Here is a 20,562-nt window from a genome sequence, read left to right as displayed (position 1 = left end):
TGTGTGGTTACGATGTTAAGCTTCGCCTCTGAGTGTGGAACGCGATATCCTCTTGCAACACTGCCAGGGAGTCCACAGAACGCCATCGCCCGTTCGGCTCTACGTCTTGCTTGTCGGTAAATTAGTTTGTGAGGAAAGGAAATGTATCTGTCTCGCATATCTCGGTGGACACCTGAACCTCGCCTTAAAGGAAGGGAGGAAGATGGGAGTGAACGAAGACACCGTATTCACTAGACGCGCCTTTGTTCATTCCAAACCATCGAGCTGGCATGGCGCAGTGGTTAGCATGCTCGTCTTGCACTCCGGAGACCGGGGTTCGATTCCCGAACTCAACCGAATTCCTTCTCGGTTCAATGAACTAAACTCAGTCGCACTTAGTTGGAGCATCACTATACGATCCCTTTAATTGGTTGCATGGTTAATAGTCAAAGTACAATTGACCCCGTTTGAAATTCGCGCACTATGACGTCACGACCCTTTCAACCAATTGAAAAGCGTGACATTTCTGTCGACAAACCCTGCTTACAACGATGACGCATTAAAGGCTTCCGCCTTAATAAAACCTAGTAGGAAATTGCTCGAGTTGGGAAATCGAACCAGGGTCTCCGGAGCACGAGACGAGCACGCTAACCACTCCGCCATGCCAGCTCGATGGTTTGGAATGAACAAAGGCGCGTGTAGCTAATACGGCGCCTTCGTTCACTCCCATCTTCCTCCTTTCCCTTACGGCGAGGTTCAGGTAACGGCGGCCGCGTTTCGATGGGGGCGAAACGCAAGAGGCAGCCGTGTGCTGTGCGATGTCAGTGCACGTTAAAGATCCACAGGTGGTCGAAATTATTCACTAGACCTATCTGTTCTCGCTTCGGCGAGCGCGGCTTCGGCCGCTTATCTGTTTTTTGAGCAGCGTCCGCTCCGGCGGACGCAGTTGTTGCTGCGACGCGCGTCTTTCCTTTCCTCTCTCTCCTTCCTCTGATCTTTTAACTCTCCTCTATCTGCTCGTGGCAGCGGTGGTGGCCTTGCTCGAGCCAGTAGCAGGCCCGTGCAATTTCCTTTTCATCCTTCTCTCAGTCACAACAACAACAACAACATTACGGCATCGCATTCTCTCTTTCTTTCACTCCTACCTTGCTCCCTTCCCTTACGACGCAGTTCAGATGTCCGCCGAGATATGTGAGACAGATACTACGCCATTTCCTTTCCTCAAAAAGCAATTTACCGTCGAGCAAGGCGTAGAGCCGAACGGGCGATGGCGTTCTGTGGACTCCGAGGCGCATCTCGTTAACCAATACACGCGTCTCGCCCAGACCGTGTCCGGTCGCCGTCTCTTGGACCGGTTACATATCAGACATGATCACCATACCATGGAACGGGTTCGAGTGCCAGAACTGTGGAGAAGCGCCCTCTACGTTCGACCCCTTCCGACTAAGATGAACAAGGAGGACCATAATGGCCGGCGCCAGGCGCGGGCGGATGCCCTGCACCGCCACTATGGGTCAAAGAAACACGTCTTCTACGTCGACATTGCAGGCCCCTACCGCTCCAGGGGTTCCTGATCGGATGGGGAGGAGAAAATAGCCCGGTGAGAGAGCGCGCGGGCGGCTGCGTCTGCTGCCTCGTTTCCTGCCAACCCCTGATGAGCAGGGGCCCATATGAGGTAACGGTGTGCGGGGTCCGTATCCCGTATGCAATTTTGGTATATTCGATAGGCTAGGAAGGGAGTGCAGCCTTGTTCGACGTTCCGACAGGCACCTCGCGAGTCGGTGATTATGAATTTTGAATTGGAATGTGAGGCCGCGAGAGCAATCGCGACCTCTTCTGCTTGTGTTGCACTGCGGGCTCTAAAAGTTAGGCCATTAACTGTGTTGCTGTTGTGAACTACCGCGGCCGTGTACCATCCCCCGTGGTGAGGGCCGGAGGCGTCCACGTAGTATACACCTGTTTTGTTGCCATAATATCGGGCTAGCGCTTCCGCTCGTGCCAGGCGCCGACCATTATGGTCTTCATGTGACATGTTTGCTGGAAGAGGCCGCACGTGGAGGGCACGTCTCCACAGTTCCGGGATGCGAAACCTGTCTTCCATTGGAGGGGTGTGTTGGATATGGAGTCGAGCAAGAGGGCGGCGATCCGACTCCGTTAGCGACAAGCGCGTGTACTGGTTTGTAAGGTGCGCCTCCCGGAGCTCCCGGAAAGTATTCACCACCCCAAGAGCCATAAGCCGGCTGTTTGAAGTAGTGATGGGGAGGTCAAGGGCACGTTTAACAATTTTGCGAAGGATGACCTCAAGGGCGTCCTCCTCTTGTTTCCGTAGGTGGAGATAAGGAGTCGAATAGAGAATTCGACTAGTTACGAAGGATTTTAATCCGGTCTATACATGCAAAGATGTTACAACATATTATCAAAAATTGTCATCGCCTTTACCCTAGCCCATGTACAGGCCTGAAGAAGGCGGATGAGCGGCTCCTTCTCCGCCTTCTCACCAATACATTGCTGTGCCCGGCAGCGCTAAAACATTTTGACCCCTCCTTTAGCGGCAGCTGCCCACACTGTAGTGCAGTGTCTTCTGACACCTACCACATGGTGTGGGCCTGCCCCTCCAACCCCGCTATTCCCCCCATCCCCAACCCAACCCGGGAGGACTGGGAGGCGACCCTGCTCGGCTGCCATGACTTACAGGCCCAACAAGCCTTAGTCGGGCGCACCCGGGCGGCGGCAACCGCCACTGGGGTCCCATACTAGGGACCTCCACCTAGTGTTTGTAAGGATCGGTCCCTTACGGGCTGATCCAAACATACCTCCTGTTCATTCGTAATAAATGTTTTCACCACCACCACCTCCAGGGGGGAATGGTACACGGCTGCAGTCATACACGAGGGAAAACAGGTGGACGGCCTCTCGTTCAGAGCGCCCAACTCAACGCATGCGGAGGAGGTGGCGATCGCCCTCGCAGCCTCCCATCCCGACTCTAAATTCATCCTCACAGACTCTCGCGGAGCCTGTCGTAGCTTTGAGTTCGGTTGGATCACTCCACTCGCTCACCAAATTTTACACCGCAGTACTCGCGACGGCGATCCAACTCATCGCTAAATCATATGGGTTCCCGGCCACCAAGGCATGCCAGGTAACGAAGCCGCCCATGAGGCAGCCCGCGCACTCACTCACCGGGGACCAGGCGTTCCTTGGGAGGAGCTTAACCCAGATCACAGCCCTCTCCTTTCTTTTAAAGACATTATACTGAGCACTATCGTGCCGAACACCGGCGATACCCAGTTCCTACGAAAGGACTGGGTAAAGCTGGCGAACGAATTCTCCTCAGGCTCTTTACAAACACCCTTCTGTGCCCGGCGGTTCTCAAGCACTTTAATCCTTCTTTTGACGGCCGCTGCTCATTCTGTGGGGAGGTGGCCGACACCTTCCACGTGGTTTGGGCATGCAGAAAAATCCTTCTCTCCCCCCCATCACACCTTCCCCTACCCGAGAGGACTGGGAGGCGGCCCTGCTCAGCTGCCAGGAACTATCGGCCCAACAGGCCCCGGTTCGGCGGACTTGTGTACCGGTCTCGACCAACGGGATCCCGGAATGAGGGACTCCGCCTAGTATTGTAAGGGGTGAGACCCATTAGGGGCCTCTCCCCGAGCACCTCTCTGTAAAATACTAAATAAATGCTTTTCATCACCACCACCACCACCCTGGCAGCGTTGCAAGACGCTGTCGCGTTCCACTCTTAGAGGCGAAGCCTAACATCTTAACCACGCATCAGTGACACAAGCAGCAACACCGCGCTTAAGGCTTTCTTCGCCTCACCGCACTTGAGGTGAACAAAGCGGCCCCCCTGTTTTTTTATAAATGATTCCGGGATTTTTTCTCACGGCCAACGCTGCCGACGACGATACCGGCTTTTCTGCAACATGGGGTCCTCAAAGGGCAACTGCAACACTTTCTTGAGAATTTCGCGATATTCAAGGATTCAAATCTATATAGGCTGTTGGTAAAACATGTTGTCGTGTCCGGTCGCTGTGTTGAATGCAGCGAAAGACGCACACGGTACTTTAAGACTTCGTTTATTTAAAGCTGAAGAGGGTGCGACCAGCGTCGACCGAGGCAGCAGCCGAACTGGCCGCCCGAAGAAAGGAGGGAGCTGAGAAGCGTCCACGGGAGGGAGTGGCTTCCCAGAACAGGAGGAGGGTGCGGGGGTGCACCGTGGGGGGGCATCTGGTGACAGCGTGCGACGAGGGGCAAGTGTCGTTAGGAGGAGGATTGAGTGGTCGTTAGGAGGAGGATCGAGTGGTCGTTAGGAGGAGGACGCGGGGGCGCACACACACAAAAGCAATATGGGGACACAACACTTCCTTCCCCCTTAGAAAGTTGCCTGGTATCGTGCAGGGGGTCGGCGCTCACGCGTGGAGGCGCGCTGGCTTTGTGCGCTCGGGGGAGAAACACTTGTAGGCTGGCTGTTGTTCGCTGCGTCTCCCAGGTCTGTCCTGGGCGAAGTCTCTTGTTCCGGGAAGAGGTGCCAGGCTATGTGGGAAGATCGTGCACGTGTTCTCTCCGCTGGCGGACAGCTCTCAGACGGCGTCGTAAATCTACGCAGCTGGTTGAGATGTCGGCGTGCTACTGTGCCATGTATGTTGACGAGCCAAGAGCGCAGGCCTATGCGTCTGACAATTGTAGCTTCCTCCCAGCGTGGCTTTTTCAGAAACTGTCGGGCGAGGACGCGCTGCCCCTCATTAAGCGTGCCGCAGCGCGGAATTGCTTTTTCTTCCCGGAACGTCTCTGCCTTTGGCTCGGGGAGGATGGCTGTGAGCTGGGTTCGCATTTCACGCTCGAACATCATTTTCGAGGGGGTCTCGCCTGTTGTGCTCTGAACCGTCGTGTGCTGCTTGAAGAGAAAGCGCGCAAGGCGGCGCTGCAGCGAGCCTGTCTGATCTCTTTCAAGGGCGCGTTTTAGCTCGGCTACGTAGCGCTCGGCTTGTCCGTTTGTCGCTGGGTGGTAGGGGGCCGATGTAACTGATGAGATCCCGTTGTCGCGATAAAACTTGAGGATCTCCGCAGACACAAACGGTGTTCCGTTGTCCGACACTACCTTGCGCGGCAGGCCGAACGTTGCAAATAGTGATCGGAGGTTGTCAATGACTGCTGCCGAAGTCGTCTGTCCCATTTGCCTTATCTCAAGCCACTTTGTGTAGGCATCTACGACCACAAGGAAAGTGCAGCCCTCAATTGGTCCTGCAAAATCAATGTGCAGTGTGTGCCATGGTGTGTCTGGCTTTTCCCATTCTGGGACAGGAGCTTTCGGCGGGGCGCTCCGGCTGCTCTGGCAAGGCTTGCATTCTCGCACCACTGTTTCGATGTCGTTGTCAATGCCAGGCCACCACATGTAGCTTCTGGCACACTTTTTCATTGCAACGATGCCCCGATGTCCGGCGTGGATGAGAGACATAGCTTGTGCGCGTAGTTCTCTCGGCATCACAACTCGGGACCCAAATATGATGCAGCCGCGATGGGTGCTCAACTCTGTAGCTCGCCTGCGGTAAGCGTCGAAGTTGTCCCCTTTGAGTTTATGCACGTTGCCTTGTTGAACAGCTGTGTAAACTAGCCGGAGAGCTGCGCACTTCTGCGTAGATGCTGCAACTGTGCCTGCTGTAAGCGGAGGTTCTGGCAGTGCTTCGAACATCAGAACGTCTCCTGGTGGAAATGGTTCGTCAACAGTTGCGTCTAGTGGCAGACGGCTTAGCGCATCGGCGTTTTGATGTTTACTCCCATTGCGGTAGACCAGAGCGTAGTCGTACGCTGAGAGTTTGATGCACCAACGTGTCATTCGCGGAGACAAAGTTGGTGGCATAGGCCTTTGTGGTCCCAGAATGCCCAATAGCGGTCGGTGATCGGTTATAAAGGTCACCTTCCGGCCGGCAATGTACTGGTGAAAATGTGTCGCCGCGTAGACGATGGCTAGCCCTTCTTTGTCAAGTTGCGCGTAGTTGCGTTCTGCTTGCGACAACGTACGTGAGGCGAAGGCGATGGGAGCTTCCCTTCCTTGCTCGTCAGTTTGCGATAGAACCGCGCCGACTCCGTACGGTGATGCGTCGCAAGCCAAAAGCAGAGGCTTCCTTTCGTCGTAGTGGCGGAGGACTGTACATCTTCGAATCAGGTCTTTCAGGGCATCGAATGACTGCTGATGGCGTGGCGACCATGTCCATGTCACATCTTTCCGAAGGAGTTGGTATAAGTCGTTGGCCACGGTAGCTCTTTGTTCCAAGAACCGGTCGTAGAACGTCAAGAGTCCGAGAAAAGCCTGTAGCTCCTGCTTGTTTGTTGGAGCTCGTGCTTCTGTGATCGCTCGCACTTTGTCCTCGGTAGGGTGAATGCCTTCCGCATCAATTCGGTGTCCCAGAAATTGCACCTCTGGCACCGCAAAACAGCACTTCGATTTGCTTATGCACAAATTAGCGTTTGCTAGCCTTTCGAGAACGAGCTCTAGGCGCACTGCATGCTCTTCAGTGGAAGTGCCACTGATGATGACATCGTCAAGGTAGACACAAACTCCTGGGATGCCCTGAAGCACTGTCTCCATGAATTTTTGAAATATGGCCGGGGCTGCAGCTACGCCAAAAGGCAGTCGCTTGACTTTGTACAAGCCTTTCAGTGTGTTAATTGCCAATAATTCAGCAGTTGACTCGCTCACCTTCAGCTGCTGATACGCCTGGGTGAGGTCCAATGTGCTGAAGACTCTTGCGCCACGTAGTACACTGAATACTTCTTCAGGTGTCGGTAGCGGGTAAGAGGACGCTTTAGTCGCAAGATTGACGGTGCTCCGGTAGTCTCCGCAGAGGCGTATGGTTCCGTTCTTCTTGCGAACTACGACAAGTGGTGTGGCCCATTCTGAATGCTGCGTCGGCTCGATGACACCTTGCTGCTCCAGTTTGTCCAACTCTTTTTCAACTGAAGCTCGGAGAGCAAACGGCACCGGCCTGGCCTTCAGAAATTTGGGTTGCGCGTTGTCCAACAACTCCAGTGTGACCGGGGGCCCTTCGTTTCCTGGAATCTCTTCCGAGAATACTCTTTTGTATTTCTCCTGCAGTTGCTCAACCATGTTCTGGCTCGGCGTCTGGTGTATGCCGCATATCATCACGCCTAGTGGAGAAAACCAGTTTCTCCCTAGAAGGCTTGATCCTGTGCCCTTCACAACAAGCAGAGGTAGCGTATGGGTCTGGCCGTTGTAGTTAACCTGCACGTTGGCAGAGCCCAATAGTGGCAGATTCTGTCCTGACCACGTTCGCAGGTGCGTGTCGTCTTGTTGCAGGTCGGGTGCGTCAGATGGCCATGAAGTTCGGAACGTGTCCTCACTGATCAGAGTACAGGCTGCGCCGGAGTCCACCTCGAACTTAATCAGCTGGTGATGTACGCTTACTTCTGTAAAAATCTTCGGTCGCGTGCCGAGATTCATGGTGTTCAGGTCGTACAACACAGATGGTGTTGCTGATGTTGCTCCATGGAGATCAGATAGCGGCGTATTCTCTGAGGCGTTGACGCTGTGATTAGGCTGGGAAGGTGAGTTTATCTTGGCAAGTCTCCGTTTCGTAATGCATGCTCTTTCGATATGCCCTCGCTTGTGGCAAAAATTACACGTGGCTGACTGGAATCGACATCCCTGGGGGTTGTGTTGGTCGTCACACCGCCAGCAGCGTTGTGCCTTTTTGACCGATTTTACAACAACAGAAGGCTTGCGCACCTGGTTGCTTGTCTGGTGTACCGGCTCGGTGTTCCGGCGAATCCCTCTCTGCTGGCGACCGGCGCTCTCCGCTCGAACGGCGATGTCGTAAGCTTGGCTGAATGTGAGGTCCTTCTCAGCGAACAGGCGCTGCTGCAGTGACTCGTCACTCAGTCCGCACACAAATCTGTCGCGTAACATCACGTCCAAGGGAAGCATGGTGGTGTTAGCAGAAGAAGCTGCGTCTCCCTCCTGCCCGGTAGCTGTTGTCGACAGCGTTCCAAAATTGCAGTCGGCAGCGAGCTTCTTGAGCGCGGCTACGTAGGCGCTCACAGTTTCTCCTTCCAGTTGATCTCGTCGTTGGAAGCGAGCCCGGCTGTAGACCTCGGATGGCCTTGGGTCGTAGTGCTTTTGCAGCGCTTTTACGATGTCGTCGTAAGACACTGCCGCTGGTGTGCTTGGCTGAATAAGGGCGCAGACAGTATCGTAGGTCTGCTCCCCGCACAGCGTCAGCAGGTTGGCCCTCTTCAAGGCTGGGTCTGTGATGTTGTTAGCTTCAAAGTAGAACTGAAGGCGTCCAACCCACGATGACCACGATGAGCCGTTGAACTCTGGTATCTGATTGGGAAACCCTCGCGTAGCCATGGCTTGTCAATAGCGTTGCGTAGCGCGGGTCGAATCCACTTTCTCGTCGTCACTGTCGTGTCCGGTCGCTGTGTTGAATGCAGCGAAAGACGCACACGGTACTTTAAGACTTCGTTTATTTAAAGCTGAAGAGGGTGCGACCAGCGTCGACCGAGGCAGCAGCCGAACTGGCCGCCCGAAGAAAGGAGGGAGCTGAGAAGCGTCCACGGGAGGGAGTGGCTTCCCAGAACAGGAGGAGGGTGCGGGGGTGCACCGTGGGGGGGCATCTGGTGACAGCGTGCGACGAGGGGCAAGTGTCGTTAGGAGGAGGATTGAGTGGTCGTTAGGAGGAGGATCGAGTGGTCGTTAGGAGGAGGACGCGGGGGCGCACACACACAAAAGCAATATGGGGACACAACACATGTCAAGTGCTTTTACACTACCATTAAAAATAGTGATGTAATCGACGATTGAATTTTACGCTTCTCCTCAGTGCACAGGACGAGTGCAGACAAATTCAGCGTGCCGTCACGGAAAGTATGATTTCAAATTAGCGCTGTCGTCAGCCACACCCTGCCATGACTCGTTAGACGCTGCCAAACAACTCTCGGTAGGGTTTATCTTCGGTGGTGTTGGTTTTTTTCCTACAAAGCAGGCGTTTGTGCGTTGGAAATTTGAATTTGAAGTGAGTTGGAAGTGAATTTGAATTTGAATTTGAAATGTACCGATACCTTCGATGACGTCATCATGCGCCCCCCACTTGGCGTTGTGCGCTGCGGAGAAGCGTGAAGGGCATCCTGGTTTTAATCGGTGATTACTTCACTATTTCAAGTGCTAACCCAAAAAGACTTCGGATGCTTTACCTGCAAGTTTTACACATTCGACCCTCTTAAGCTCGCTGATTTCTAAAACCTATGAAGTTTCCCTTTAATGCTCTTGCGTTAAAATGAGTAACAATGGGATATCTTAGGCCTCTCCTTCCTCTCACGTATTGTCCACAACGTAGCGTTAAAGGTCCCTTTCAGGAGAAAACCTGGCGTCTTCGTCATTGTCGTCGGTGGCGTTAGTGAATATCCCGAGATAAGCGACCTACGTAGGCAGGCCGCGTGATCTTGTGGCGTTACTACAACCGGCTTACCGGATTGTGAGCAAACTGTGTGTTAGAGAAAATATTTTATTGAAACTTTTTACCAGGTTGTATCGGAAGTTGGAGTGCTGAGTTCGAAACCCCACTGGCGTACGCTGCTTTTTGGGCTAGTTCAATGAGCTCTTTTTGAATCGTTTCGTCCGAGCTGGTCAAAGCGGGTTCCCATCCCTCATGCTTTGGCTGGTTATTAATACCGGTGGCCTGATTTTGTTGGCAGGCCCGTACCATATGGTATTGGTTCGCCTTCTGCCTGCAGAATTTGCATTGAGAGTCTAATGACTCCGAATCTATTGCGCATAGAAATAATGGAGTAATTACTCAATGCCATCAATCTAAGCTAGCCGCACAAAGGAAAGCTTTCCTTTCCAGCCGTATGGCTACGCTTGGGGGGCTGCCAATCAGTAATTACTCCATTATAAGTCTGCTCCAACTTGGAAGATTGTCCTCAACATTTGACCAACACTCTTTCGTGTAGACTTCGCGAGTTATCCAAAATGTTGGTCCGTAGCTTGTGGAGCTGCAGTTCCTCCCCATAGTAAACTTATCTTTTAAAAATCAACTTCCGTTTGCGTCTTTGTTCAACAATTCTATCATTTTCTTTGCAGTACTTTATTTTATTGGTGATAGTATGTTCTTCTTCAAGCACAGTTGTAAGGGCTTGACCAGTAATTATAAAATATTTGTGTGCTAATTACAGGTAAATGCCACGTTCAGGCTTCCTAAAAAGACAAGGTAAAGTCTGAGTGACTTTTCACCACACATGACTTTCAGATTACATATAACACGCCAATCCCCCACTAAAAAAATAACGGCAATTCATCCATAGGAATTAATATTCCCCGAGAAAAAGAAAAAAATTCGTTCTCAAATAAACAACAAAAATGTCCGCCGAACATTAAAAAAACAAAAATAGAGGAGCCACTTAAGCTCCGCCTTCAGAGTATGGCGTGATATCCTAATGAGTTAATTCCCATATATGCAGAAGGTCATTCTCTACTTTACAGATCCCTGGGAGTCCTCATACCCCTCCTGGAGCAGTGGTGCAGCGGTTGAGGGATGCGCCACTGCACTGCGATGGCAGGTGCTCCCAGCGGTGGGATTTGTGCTACCCGGTTGCTCTTCCCGAAAGACCAATCAATAAATTAACTTCCACCTTCTCCTGTTGGCAGTTTGCTCACTCCCCGGTGGACAGGTTCGAACGACATCGCAAGGTCGCGTGACCTAGGTGGCCCCAATGCCTCCTAAGTTGCTCTCTGAGGACCAGCTGCCAGAATCAAGCCCGTAATTTTTCACTGACAACGCCTACCCGACGCCGACAACGCCGCCGCCGGATTTTCTGCGTAAGAGGGCCATGAACGCTATCGCGTAAAGAAATTCGCTGTGGCTTAGCTTGGTTAAGCCCGGTAATTGCGAAAGCAATATCCGTACCTACGCCATGGTACAGCTGGTAGTGTAGCTTGTGGTGGTGCTTGTGGTTAGACTTGTGGTGATGCATCGGTTATACAATCCAATCCAATCCAAACCGAACCAACCAATCCAATCCCATCCAATCCAGTCCACTCCTATCCAATCTAATCCAATCCAATCCAATGTAATCTACTCTAATCTAATGTAATGTAATCTAATCTAATGCAATCCAAACCAATCCAATCCAGTCCAATCCAGTCCAATCCAGTCCAATCCAATCTAATCTAATCCAATCTATTGCAATCAAGGTCAAATGAAGGTCAATGATGGTCACCGCCGAGGCACGATGGTGGTCACCGTCGCGGCACGGCAAAGGCGTGAAAGTGCACGTAGTATTGCTTTGGTGGTCACCGCCGCGGCACGGCAAAGGCGTGAAAGTGCAAGTAGTATTGCTTTCGCAATAAAAACGTAAAAACCCAAACTTCTTTAGATGTCCGACGGGAACAGTCTCCGTCCAAGTAATCAATACCTTTTGCCTGTTTTTTATGATTAGCGAGAAAAAAAAACATTTCACCTTTAGCAGTCCTTACGCGTGCAAACTCGGCTGACTCGTTTTCTTTCAGCGTAGAGATCAGCGAACCATTTTGTAGCGAAAGCTACATTGGCCACGAACATGCGATCTCCCTGTGGGGGTGCTCCAAGGAGGCACAGAGGCCGACCTTGAGCCGTTGCCTAGCAACCGCCACAGCTGGCGGACGCCGCGCGCTCGCCGCGCCATCTGGCATGACCTCACACCGCGCGCCTCGCCGCGGAGCCGCCGTTTGGTATGACGTCACACCGCTCGCCTCGTCGTTGCGCTCGCCTCTGCTCACTTCGCCAGCTGTGTCGCATGCCTTAGCTTTCGCTACGTATATCCTGGCATAGCCGAGCTAAGCCGCTGCCAATTTTTTCATTTATTTAAGCATCATCGGCCTTCATCATTACATACTCTTTTATGCCCTGAGACAATAAACATCGCTTTAAAAAATGAAACGACCAGTCTTTTCGTGCCCTGCGTGGGGGTCTGTGGCTTTAGGCTACTGGGCACAAAGATACGGCTTCGGTGCCTGCCACGGCCGCCGCGTTTCGACGAAAGTGAAATTCAGAAAGGTCCCTGTTCAGAGATATGGATGTGCGTTAGAGGGTCCCCGGTGGTTGATATTATTCTAAAAGCTTCCACTATAGCGCTTCAGAGCACTCAATGCTTCTTATCCGCAAAACAAAATGCAGCAATTGACCAATCGAGAGAAACGGTGCGCACAACTCTCGATTTCTTCTTTATCGTGCCTGCGTTCACGCTCGAGATCACAATGAACTCATCTCGGTGTTCTTTGACGCTTGATTAGATAAAAGAACCTGCCGTTATCATTGAGCTGAGGTTGCCAAAAGGTTCTTCCTCAGCACCACTGGGATATGATAATCAGTCCACACACAGCACCCTTGCTGTCAATACATCTGCGCTACCGCAACGATGGCTTCGCGTGCGCAACTGTGGTTGAACTTTGGCCGAACATGCAACTTGGGCCTCGCCAATTTTTCGCTGGTATGTGTTCTATTCTTTATTCGAAATGGACATTTAATGTTGTTGCCTACAACGAAATTTGGTCCTTCGGGGAAAACCGTGTACGTTTCTCATGTTTGATCTCTTAGCAGCCTTTTGAAAGTATTCAGCTGATTATCTGGGTGGTAATTCGAAGCACGATTTGGGTGCTCGATGAATTCGGTGTTATTATTGCGCGCCCGGTGGCACAAAAGGCTGCTGATATTCTTTGGACCACGCATCTTACGTAACATAGCCATACACGAAAACGTCCACTGCTCAGAACGGTTAGGTTAATGGGGTTTAACGTCCCAAAGCGACTCAGGCTATGAAAGACGACCACTAGTCAGAATGATCGAAACAGCACAGGGCTGTATCACAGATGGAATGGAGTGGTGGAAATGTTACTTGCTTATTTGTGTGGTGAAGTAATGACGATGTTGTGAAGCTGTTGCATTGTTAATTACTGGTAGCCAAGATCTAATTGACTGTGCCTGTGTTTATGAGGAGACAAGAGCGTGGCTAGGAAATAAAGAAGGGTGGATAAAACGAGAAATCACCCTGCTGAAAGTTTCCTTATTACGAGTTCCATAATTCCATCCGTCTCCATAAGAAATTTTATGGAGGCAGTATGGAACCTATGGAGTAGGTATGGACTATATGGAAGCATGTGTGGAATCTTATGGTCTTCATTTGAAGTCATGTGCGCTGTATAGAAATTGCACAGACATTATGTGGAATGCTTATATACTCCGTACAGACAAGATATGTATTTTCATATAATTTTCCTTATCTTATGAACTTCATATTCCCATAATTCCTTACGAAAGGCTCATATAGAATGTTTCAGGAGAGCACTGAAACCGTGAGAGCAAAACAAAACAAACAGAAGTCCTCAGAGGCAGTCATGAAGCGAAGTAGTCGCGCACCTGCCAAAACATCCCTTATTAACTTATCAGCAAATGCTTATCAGTGCAGCCCATTTGACTGCTGGTATGTGATTTCAGTTTAAGCAACTTGTGTGTGTTCATGTGCGCTTGAATTTAACGAAATAGACACTAGATGATTCTGCAAGCTTTGTTTGCCGGGCGAGAGCGTGGTAGAAGTAGCGCAAGAAAGTGTGAATTAAATAGTGATGCAGTTTTATTAAATTAGCGCTATTAAAATTCATAGATGAGGCAGGTTTGATGGACTAAGCGTTGAAACTTCCGCGAATGGTCTATCCGCATAATGACCATACGATGCGCTCAGTTATTTCAGTCCAACAAAGATGCAACACGAATACAGATAAAAATGAGTACTGTGAATGAGATTAACACGAATACGGGAATAGGAAATAAAAACGTTAGTTCACATTAATGAACCAGTAAACTTTTACTGTTTCTCTAACCTGAGGAAAGCATTGTTCAGATGAATCTCCAAGAAGGAAGCTCTTTATGAATAAAAAAAAAAGTTGCTTTGCACTGGAACAGTAAGCAACGGTGAAGTGAAAGGGAGATGTTTCTTTTATATTAGCGTGACATAGACTTTGTGATGTCATGCTTTCAGTTTGTAACAAGAAAATCTTTTCACTAATAAATAAGCCCAGGCTGTATACTGCACCCGTTGTCTTGCTGACTACTTTAAGTCAAGACAACAGCAGTTTTAAGAATTAAAATCTTGACCCAAGTGCCGAGGCTGCTTTGACCTTTCATTTATGTCAAAACGACTGAGAAAGCAGGACGTGAAAGTAAGCTCTTAGGGAGATATATTTATGAAAAACAAAAATAAAGATCATACCGCTTTGCAAGTTAAGCAGGCCATTGTTTGCTATGTATTTTTTTTATTCGAGCTGTTTGTCATTTGACATAATGAAAAGCGAAAGAAAGTTATAAAAAATAGTGCAAACAAGCCTCGCTTCAAAAGGTGCAAAAGTTCGCGATAAAGCGATTATCATGAGTCCACTTGCGATAGCCGCCTGCAACGTATGTCTTTTGCCTTACAACTAAGTGTTTTATGTGAACACAAATAATTTTTGTGAATATTGAATGGAACGAGATGTAAGCTGATTAAAAAGAGTCCAAAACGTTGAGGCACCGCATGAGTATTGAGTTCTAGCAATATCGAACAAATATGGCTTCATTAGCCATCTTCGCTATAGCCGCTACAAATTTTTCGTTATATTCGAATAGCTACTCTGTATGTTGCCAACGTATACATCCCAAGGCGACAAATCATTTGACGCCACTTCTAATGTCCTACGTCAATTAGTTTGACCATAATAGATGTTTGAAGTTTCAAGAAGTAACTGTTTGGGGAAGCAAAGGTCGTCGGTACAAACCCCTATTATGTGCTACGTTTTGATTCGACTAATAATCTTATGCTCCGTAACGCGCTGAATCGTTTGATACCACTCCGGACATCCTACCCCAACTAGGTGGTCCACAATCTGAGTACCAATGGTACCCCCCAGTGGTCGCGCTTGATTGACCTTGCGTTTCATACTAACATAACCTAGAGTAATGCATTTTAAGGCGGAAGCCTTTAATGTCTCATCGTTGTAAGCAGCAGTTGTCGACAGAAAATGTCACGCTTTTCAATTGGTGGAAACGGTCGTGACGTCACAGTGCGCGAATTTCAAACCGGGCCAATGGGCCTTTTTCCAGTCGAGATTACTAGCCTCGCTCCCAGCAGTCCCTAGGCCGCGTCCACCATTTTGGAGGGCAGAGCGTACGCGCGGACGGATAGCACTGCGTTGATCCGTGTGAGCACTGCGTTCCTCAGTCTCCGGCCGAACAATGCCCAACACTTGTGCGGCTGTAGGCTGCACTAACCGTCGCGGGAAGGAAGGTGTGAGGTTTTTTCGCTTTCCTTCGGAGCGCTACTACTCGCAGCGCAGGAAAAGATGGGTCGTCGCTGTGCGTCGGGTTTCCCCCGATGGCTCACCATGGGAGCCGTCAGAACATGACCGCATCTGCAGCGATCATTTCTATACAGGTGCGTAAAAACTTCTTCAGAATGGGTTGCTGCTTTCTAACGCTTCTCGTATTTCCGCGCAGCCAGTTAAAATATCACAGACTGCGTCTGAGTTAGGCTAGGCTACGATATTTTCTCGGCACATACAGGGTGGTCCAAAATATGTGCGAACACGGCTCAGCGTGGCCGCGCTCCGAGGTGAGCATCGAAGCTACGCGGCGCAGGCGCACACAGGGCCCGGAGGCGGTGCTTCGTGTCATCGTCTGCTGCGCGTCGCCGTCTGCGACCACACCAGAAGCACTGACGCGCCGCGGAGCGCGGGCACGCTGAGCCGTGATCGCACATATTTTGGACCACCCTGTACATGACGGCGCTCAAGCGTTGCACTTCGCGCCGAGAAAACGGCGTTTGACGATCCACGCCGATGCTGTATTAGGCTTTTTTGACATTATTCTAGTTTTTGCTTTTCGCGTGTTCTGGACATGTAGCCATAAATGCTGCTTATTTTCAGGGAAGCCAGTGCGATCACTTTCCCACCCAGACTACGTGCCATCCATCTTCACGCATCGGCCTGCTCGTGAAGGCATCCTGCGCAGGCACCAGCGTGCCGCGGAAAGGAGAGGTATTTACACCGTCTGTCCTCAACCGTTTATTACATGCATGCCGGTGCTGTGCACGGTAGCCTGTTTATTGCAGTTGGATAAATTCCCGTCAATCTGACTGCTATCTTATTTGCCAGGCGCTCCTCGACGAGACGAACCAGCGGCGGGTATGATCGCGCACGACGCAGCAGGTAATGAGCTTTTGCTGAATAATATGCACCTCATCAGAAATTGAAAATCACTGTCACATCAAGCCATTTTACTACATATGAACTTATTATAATAAGTCTCCAAACCTTTAGATACTATAGGCACATAAGAAACTAGTTTTGCATTTGTTTTGTACAAATTAATTATGAGCACTGCTTTACAGGTTCCAACAGCACACCACTTGTGAACGGCCAAGGTTCTGATGACGAGTGTGGTATTGATTTGCCACTTCCAGGTAAAAAATTTAGTACAAATGTCACTTTACTGTGATGTAATCATGACCACTTCATACCTGAAAAGCCTAAGAAACATTCTGTAGTTTACATTATTCACTAGTACTGCAAAATACCCCTAATAGTCAAAACCACATATTTTGAACTAATGTGCACACTTCTGTGTTTCGAACATTAGTGTGCACTTATTCTTTTTGTGGAAACAGCTGGTTCGCATTCTATTCTAGAGCTAACATTGTCTGCACTGTGGACTTTTCAGAAACCTTGGACGTTGCAAATGTCGGGGCAGCACCTGCTTCAGGAGATCATGCTGCCGGGGCTGCAGACCCTTGTAAGACACACTGCGAATGAAGTGGTGCCATGTGATCATCATTTTCAACACCTAATGATTCTTCCTTTTTTCTCTCCAGGCACACATGGCATGCGCTCCGCTGCAGAAATAGGTGAGTTGTTTGTCTTTTCTAGTGGTAAACTTGCAACTCAATATTACACCATGAAACAGTTAGACCTGGTGCAAGACTTCAACTTTTTGGTCATCAGCGGTACCAACTTAACACTGGATGAGATCACAAAAGCAGACTAGGGCCACCTCATAACTATGGACTGTAAATTTAGGCATTTGACTAAAAATCATGACAAATGCCTAAATGTGGCATTATGGAACTTCCTTGCCTTTTTTCGGGTTCTGTGCAGCATACTGCCATTTTGGCTCATTACTGGAAAAAAATCCTGTTGCAAAGTATGAAAAACCATGTTTTCATTTGATGGATCGACCTCTAGTTCAGCTCTGTGTTACAAGATGTGGTTGTGCAGATTGTATTGTACTGATGGAGGTATTCTGGAAGAAGGCTTGTGCAACGGCAGCTGCTAGCAAGAAACAGTTGGGCCGGTAATGTAATTAATATCCGATAGTGTACTCTTTGTAGACTATAAGGACGGCGTATGTCTTTAGCGGAGAAGTTGTTCATAACTGCAGCAATGCCTTACCTGGGCTCACTCATTGCAACTCATGACCTGCTTGGACTCAACTCATTTCGACTCATGACTCCATCTGTGCTCACTCATTCGGGCTCAGTTGCACATTTAAACTAATGGCTCACCCAGGCTCACCTTCACTCATACTCCTATAAGCCCACACATCGGAGAGCTCGGGCGTTTTTACGCCGAACGGCCTGAGTTATGCGCCTAAAATGGCAAAAAAAGGGGTTAAAAACGCAGTTATGCGATGAGCTCTCAACTGCAGCTAGCCAGTAGGCACGCCCTCCTCAGAGGCCTGCAGTCGCTCGCGGGATGTAAAGATCTAAGGCTGCTGCATGTGTTCGCCAACCAATTAAAAAAACAAGCAAGGGAGAACTAGAGGAACCACTATATAGCAAGCCACAGCTAATATCTGACGAGACCAAGCATGGAGACTAATCACTCATCTTTTAGTAATGTTCTAGGGTGCAGCTGTCACAAAAATTATATACCATCAAACAGTGAAGTTGCTCTACATCATCTCAACCAAAAGTGCAGTCAGTATTATGAGTGCACAGGAAACTCGTGTTCTACCGGACTGAACAGGACTCGGATCACGATTTGAATGTGAGCCCGAGTGAGTTTGCCGACCTATGCATGTCAATGCATTCATTGTTACTAGTAAGGTTGATTCATTGTTTTTGTTAAAACTATCACAAATAGCTTTTATTATTAGACAATTTATGTGCACAGGTGGCAAAATTAAGCAGTGCTAGCCTGTGCCTCAGTCAGCTTTCATAATATGCCTTGTTTTTTGTCACAGGAAAACTTTACTTCATCATGTGAGCAGAGTACAGCCTTCAATTGTGCACTTACTCTGCACGACTTTTGATATTTATGACATGTGATCTCTCTCCACGAAGGGTTTGTAAGCTGTGGTGTGTTCTCATTGCTAGACGGTGCCTGTTTTCTTTCTTTTTTCCCCAGAGGCTTCGGTGACATTGGTTCACCTTCCCGCAGCTATCGAGGCTGCAGATGTACGCAAAGAACTGGCAGCCACAAAAGCAGCCCTTGCCAAGTCGCAAGGCATGGCTGCATTTTGGGAGCAACAATACAAGTGTGTGAAAGAAAGGCTGCTGACCACTAGTAGACTTCAGCAGCCTAGTGAATGTAAATATTATACAGGGCTGCCTTCATATGAAGTGTTCAAAGGTCTGTACACTGCTCTGAACAGTGCCATGCCTCAGTCATCCAAAGGGCCATCACGCGCACTTGGTAGCATTGATGATTTTTTCATGGTGCTGGTAAGGCTTCGAACAGGGATGCCCGTTAAGGAACTTGCACGTAATTTTGGCATGACCCAGTCTTACGTGAGCAAGACCTTTTCTAAGTGGGTGCTGTTTATGCACAAAGCTTTGCGTGCCATTACCCGTGTGCCATCGCTAGCTGAAGTGCAGCAAAATCTTCCGAAACAATTTTTAAACTTTCGGGACACGCGCATGGTTATTGATGGCACCGAGATCAGGTTGCAGACACCGTCATCAGTGGATGCACAGCGCCAAACTTTCTCGCCCTATAAGCATGGCAACACAGTTAAAGTGCTTGTAGGTGCCACACCAGACGGCTATGTCTGCTTTGTCTCAGATGCTTGGGGGGGGGTCAATTTCTGACAGGGATTTAGTTCTAAAAAGCAAACTGCTAGATATTTTCAAACCCGGTGATGCCATTATGATGGACAAAGGATTCAAAATTTTTGACCTTCTGCCTCCCGGGGTAACGGCACATATGCCGCCATTTAATAGGCCCTCATTAGGTCAGATGAACACTGGTGATGTTTCGAAGACCAGAAGCATTGCCAGCGCTCGCGTACACATCGAGCGTGTCATCAGACGCATCAAAGAATTTCATATTTTGGATGGTGGATACCCCATCACAATGACTGACATTATAAATCCAGTACTACAGACATGTGCTTACCTCAGCAATTTCCAATATCCACTAGTGCAGGAACAGGACAGCTGAAGTAGCAGGTGCTATACGAGCGGGTGGTATGAAAGGTTTAATGTATTGACACATGGGCTGTAAGGGATACCGTAGTACAGTGCTTGGAATTTAGGCCACTGGGGGTTCTCTAATATCCACTGACATCGCACAACAGTTGTGGTTTATCATCTAAGCTGTAAGGGGCTCCACAAACCTCATAATCTCATCCACCCGCCTCACTCTGTCACCAACTGCTAAGTGGTGGTGGTGATGGATTTCTACGGCACAAGGTAGTTTTCATTGCACAAGGTGGGGTCAAAGACCCATTTCCCAAGCATTTCATCCCAAAGAAGCCGAGCACCAGGCAGGGGAAAGCTTGTACCCACTGCATCACTAGTGGATAGCTGGCGGCTCGGGGGATCAAACCCTGCACCTCTCGCACGCGAGGCGGATGCTCAAACGACTAGGCCACCGCAGCGGTGCTAAGTCAAACTTCTCTGGAAATCCCATCTGTTACCTTGAGGGACCATCAGCGGTCTTCCCTCGCATAACTGTCCTGATATGACCATTTCTCCATGTGTGTGTTGATCACATTTCACACAGTCAAGAAATTCCAGCCCCCATTGTACATAAATGTAGCATTCGGGTTGGTTTATCAGGTTTAACGTCCCAAAGCGACTCAGGCTTACCGGTATTGTACAAACAGCATTCAGTGGTAACAACTGCATGAGCACATAGTGTACTGAACCAAAGCATTTCAGATGTGCTTCCTGTACATAGCCAGCACAGGTTGTTTTTCTCTCTACACGTATTATGTACTATAAGGGACATATGTCCCTGTGAAAAAAAGAGTAAGGAAACCAAAGCGGACATCCCTGTTCTTAGCCGGGGGTCAGAGACCTCATTTGGGAAGTTGAAAGTTTCACTCGTATGCCCTTGTGTGTCACAGTGAAATGAGACTGTCAGCAGGCATGGCGCAAGTGTGTCGGTTGCCTTTCATACGGCCGAGAGATTCTTGGGCACATAGATGTTGCATTCAGTGTCATTGCACTATGCGAGAGCACCTTGACAGGCTACAAGTGTTGTGTAAGCAGCATTTAGTGGTTGGCAACTGCTTCAGAGCAGTGTACTGAACTGCAGCACTGGAGACTGGTATATGT

At 49.5% G+C, this 20,562-nt stretch overlaps 1 protein-coding gene and 1 pseudogene across 2 annotated transcripts in view; both read left to right on the top strand.

Moving 5' to 3' along the window:
- The first annotated feature begins 12,358 nt into the window (after positions 1 to 12,358).
- LOC149349010 (solute carrier family 60 member 2-like) overlaps positions 12,359 to 20,562 on the top strand; it is a 28,432-nt pseudogene continuing 20,228 nt past the window's right edge. The window contains exon 1 of the transcript XR_016282539.1: positions 12,359 to 12,465. The product of XR_016282539.1 is annotated as a solute carrier family 60 member 2-like (transcript). The remainder of the gene's footprint in view (positions 12,466 to 20,562) is intronic.
- LOC149349011 (uncharacterized) lies at positions 16,406 to 19,206 on the top strand. The gene is made up of 4 exons (XM_089541108.1): positions 16,406 to 16,464; positions 16,722 to 16,793; positions 16,873 to 16,905; positions 18,407 to 19,206. The coding sequence occupies exons 3-4, from the start codon at positions 16,884 to 16,886 to the stop codon at positions 19,087 to 19,089; spliced, it is 705 nt and encodes a 234-aa protein (XP_089397234.1). The 5' UTR covers positions 16,406 to 16,464; positions 16,722 to 16,793; positions 16,873 to 16,883; the 3' UTR covers positions 19,090 to 19,206.

Source organism: Amblyomma mixtum, chromosome 4 (assembly GCF_055824585.1).
Source record: "Amblyomma mixtum isolate Tamu chromosome 4, ASM5582458v1, whole genome shotgun sequence".
Classification (NCBI taxonomy): domain Eukaryota; kingdom Metazoa; phylum Arthropoda; class Arachnida; order Ixodida; family Ixodidae; genus Amblyomma; species Amblyomma mixtum.
The sequence above is the reverse complement of the archived record's forward strand: the minus strand, read 5'-3'. Positions and strand labels throughout refer to the sequence as shown.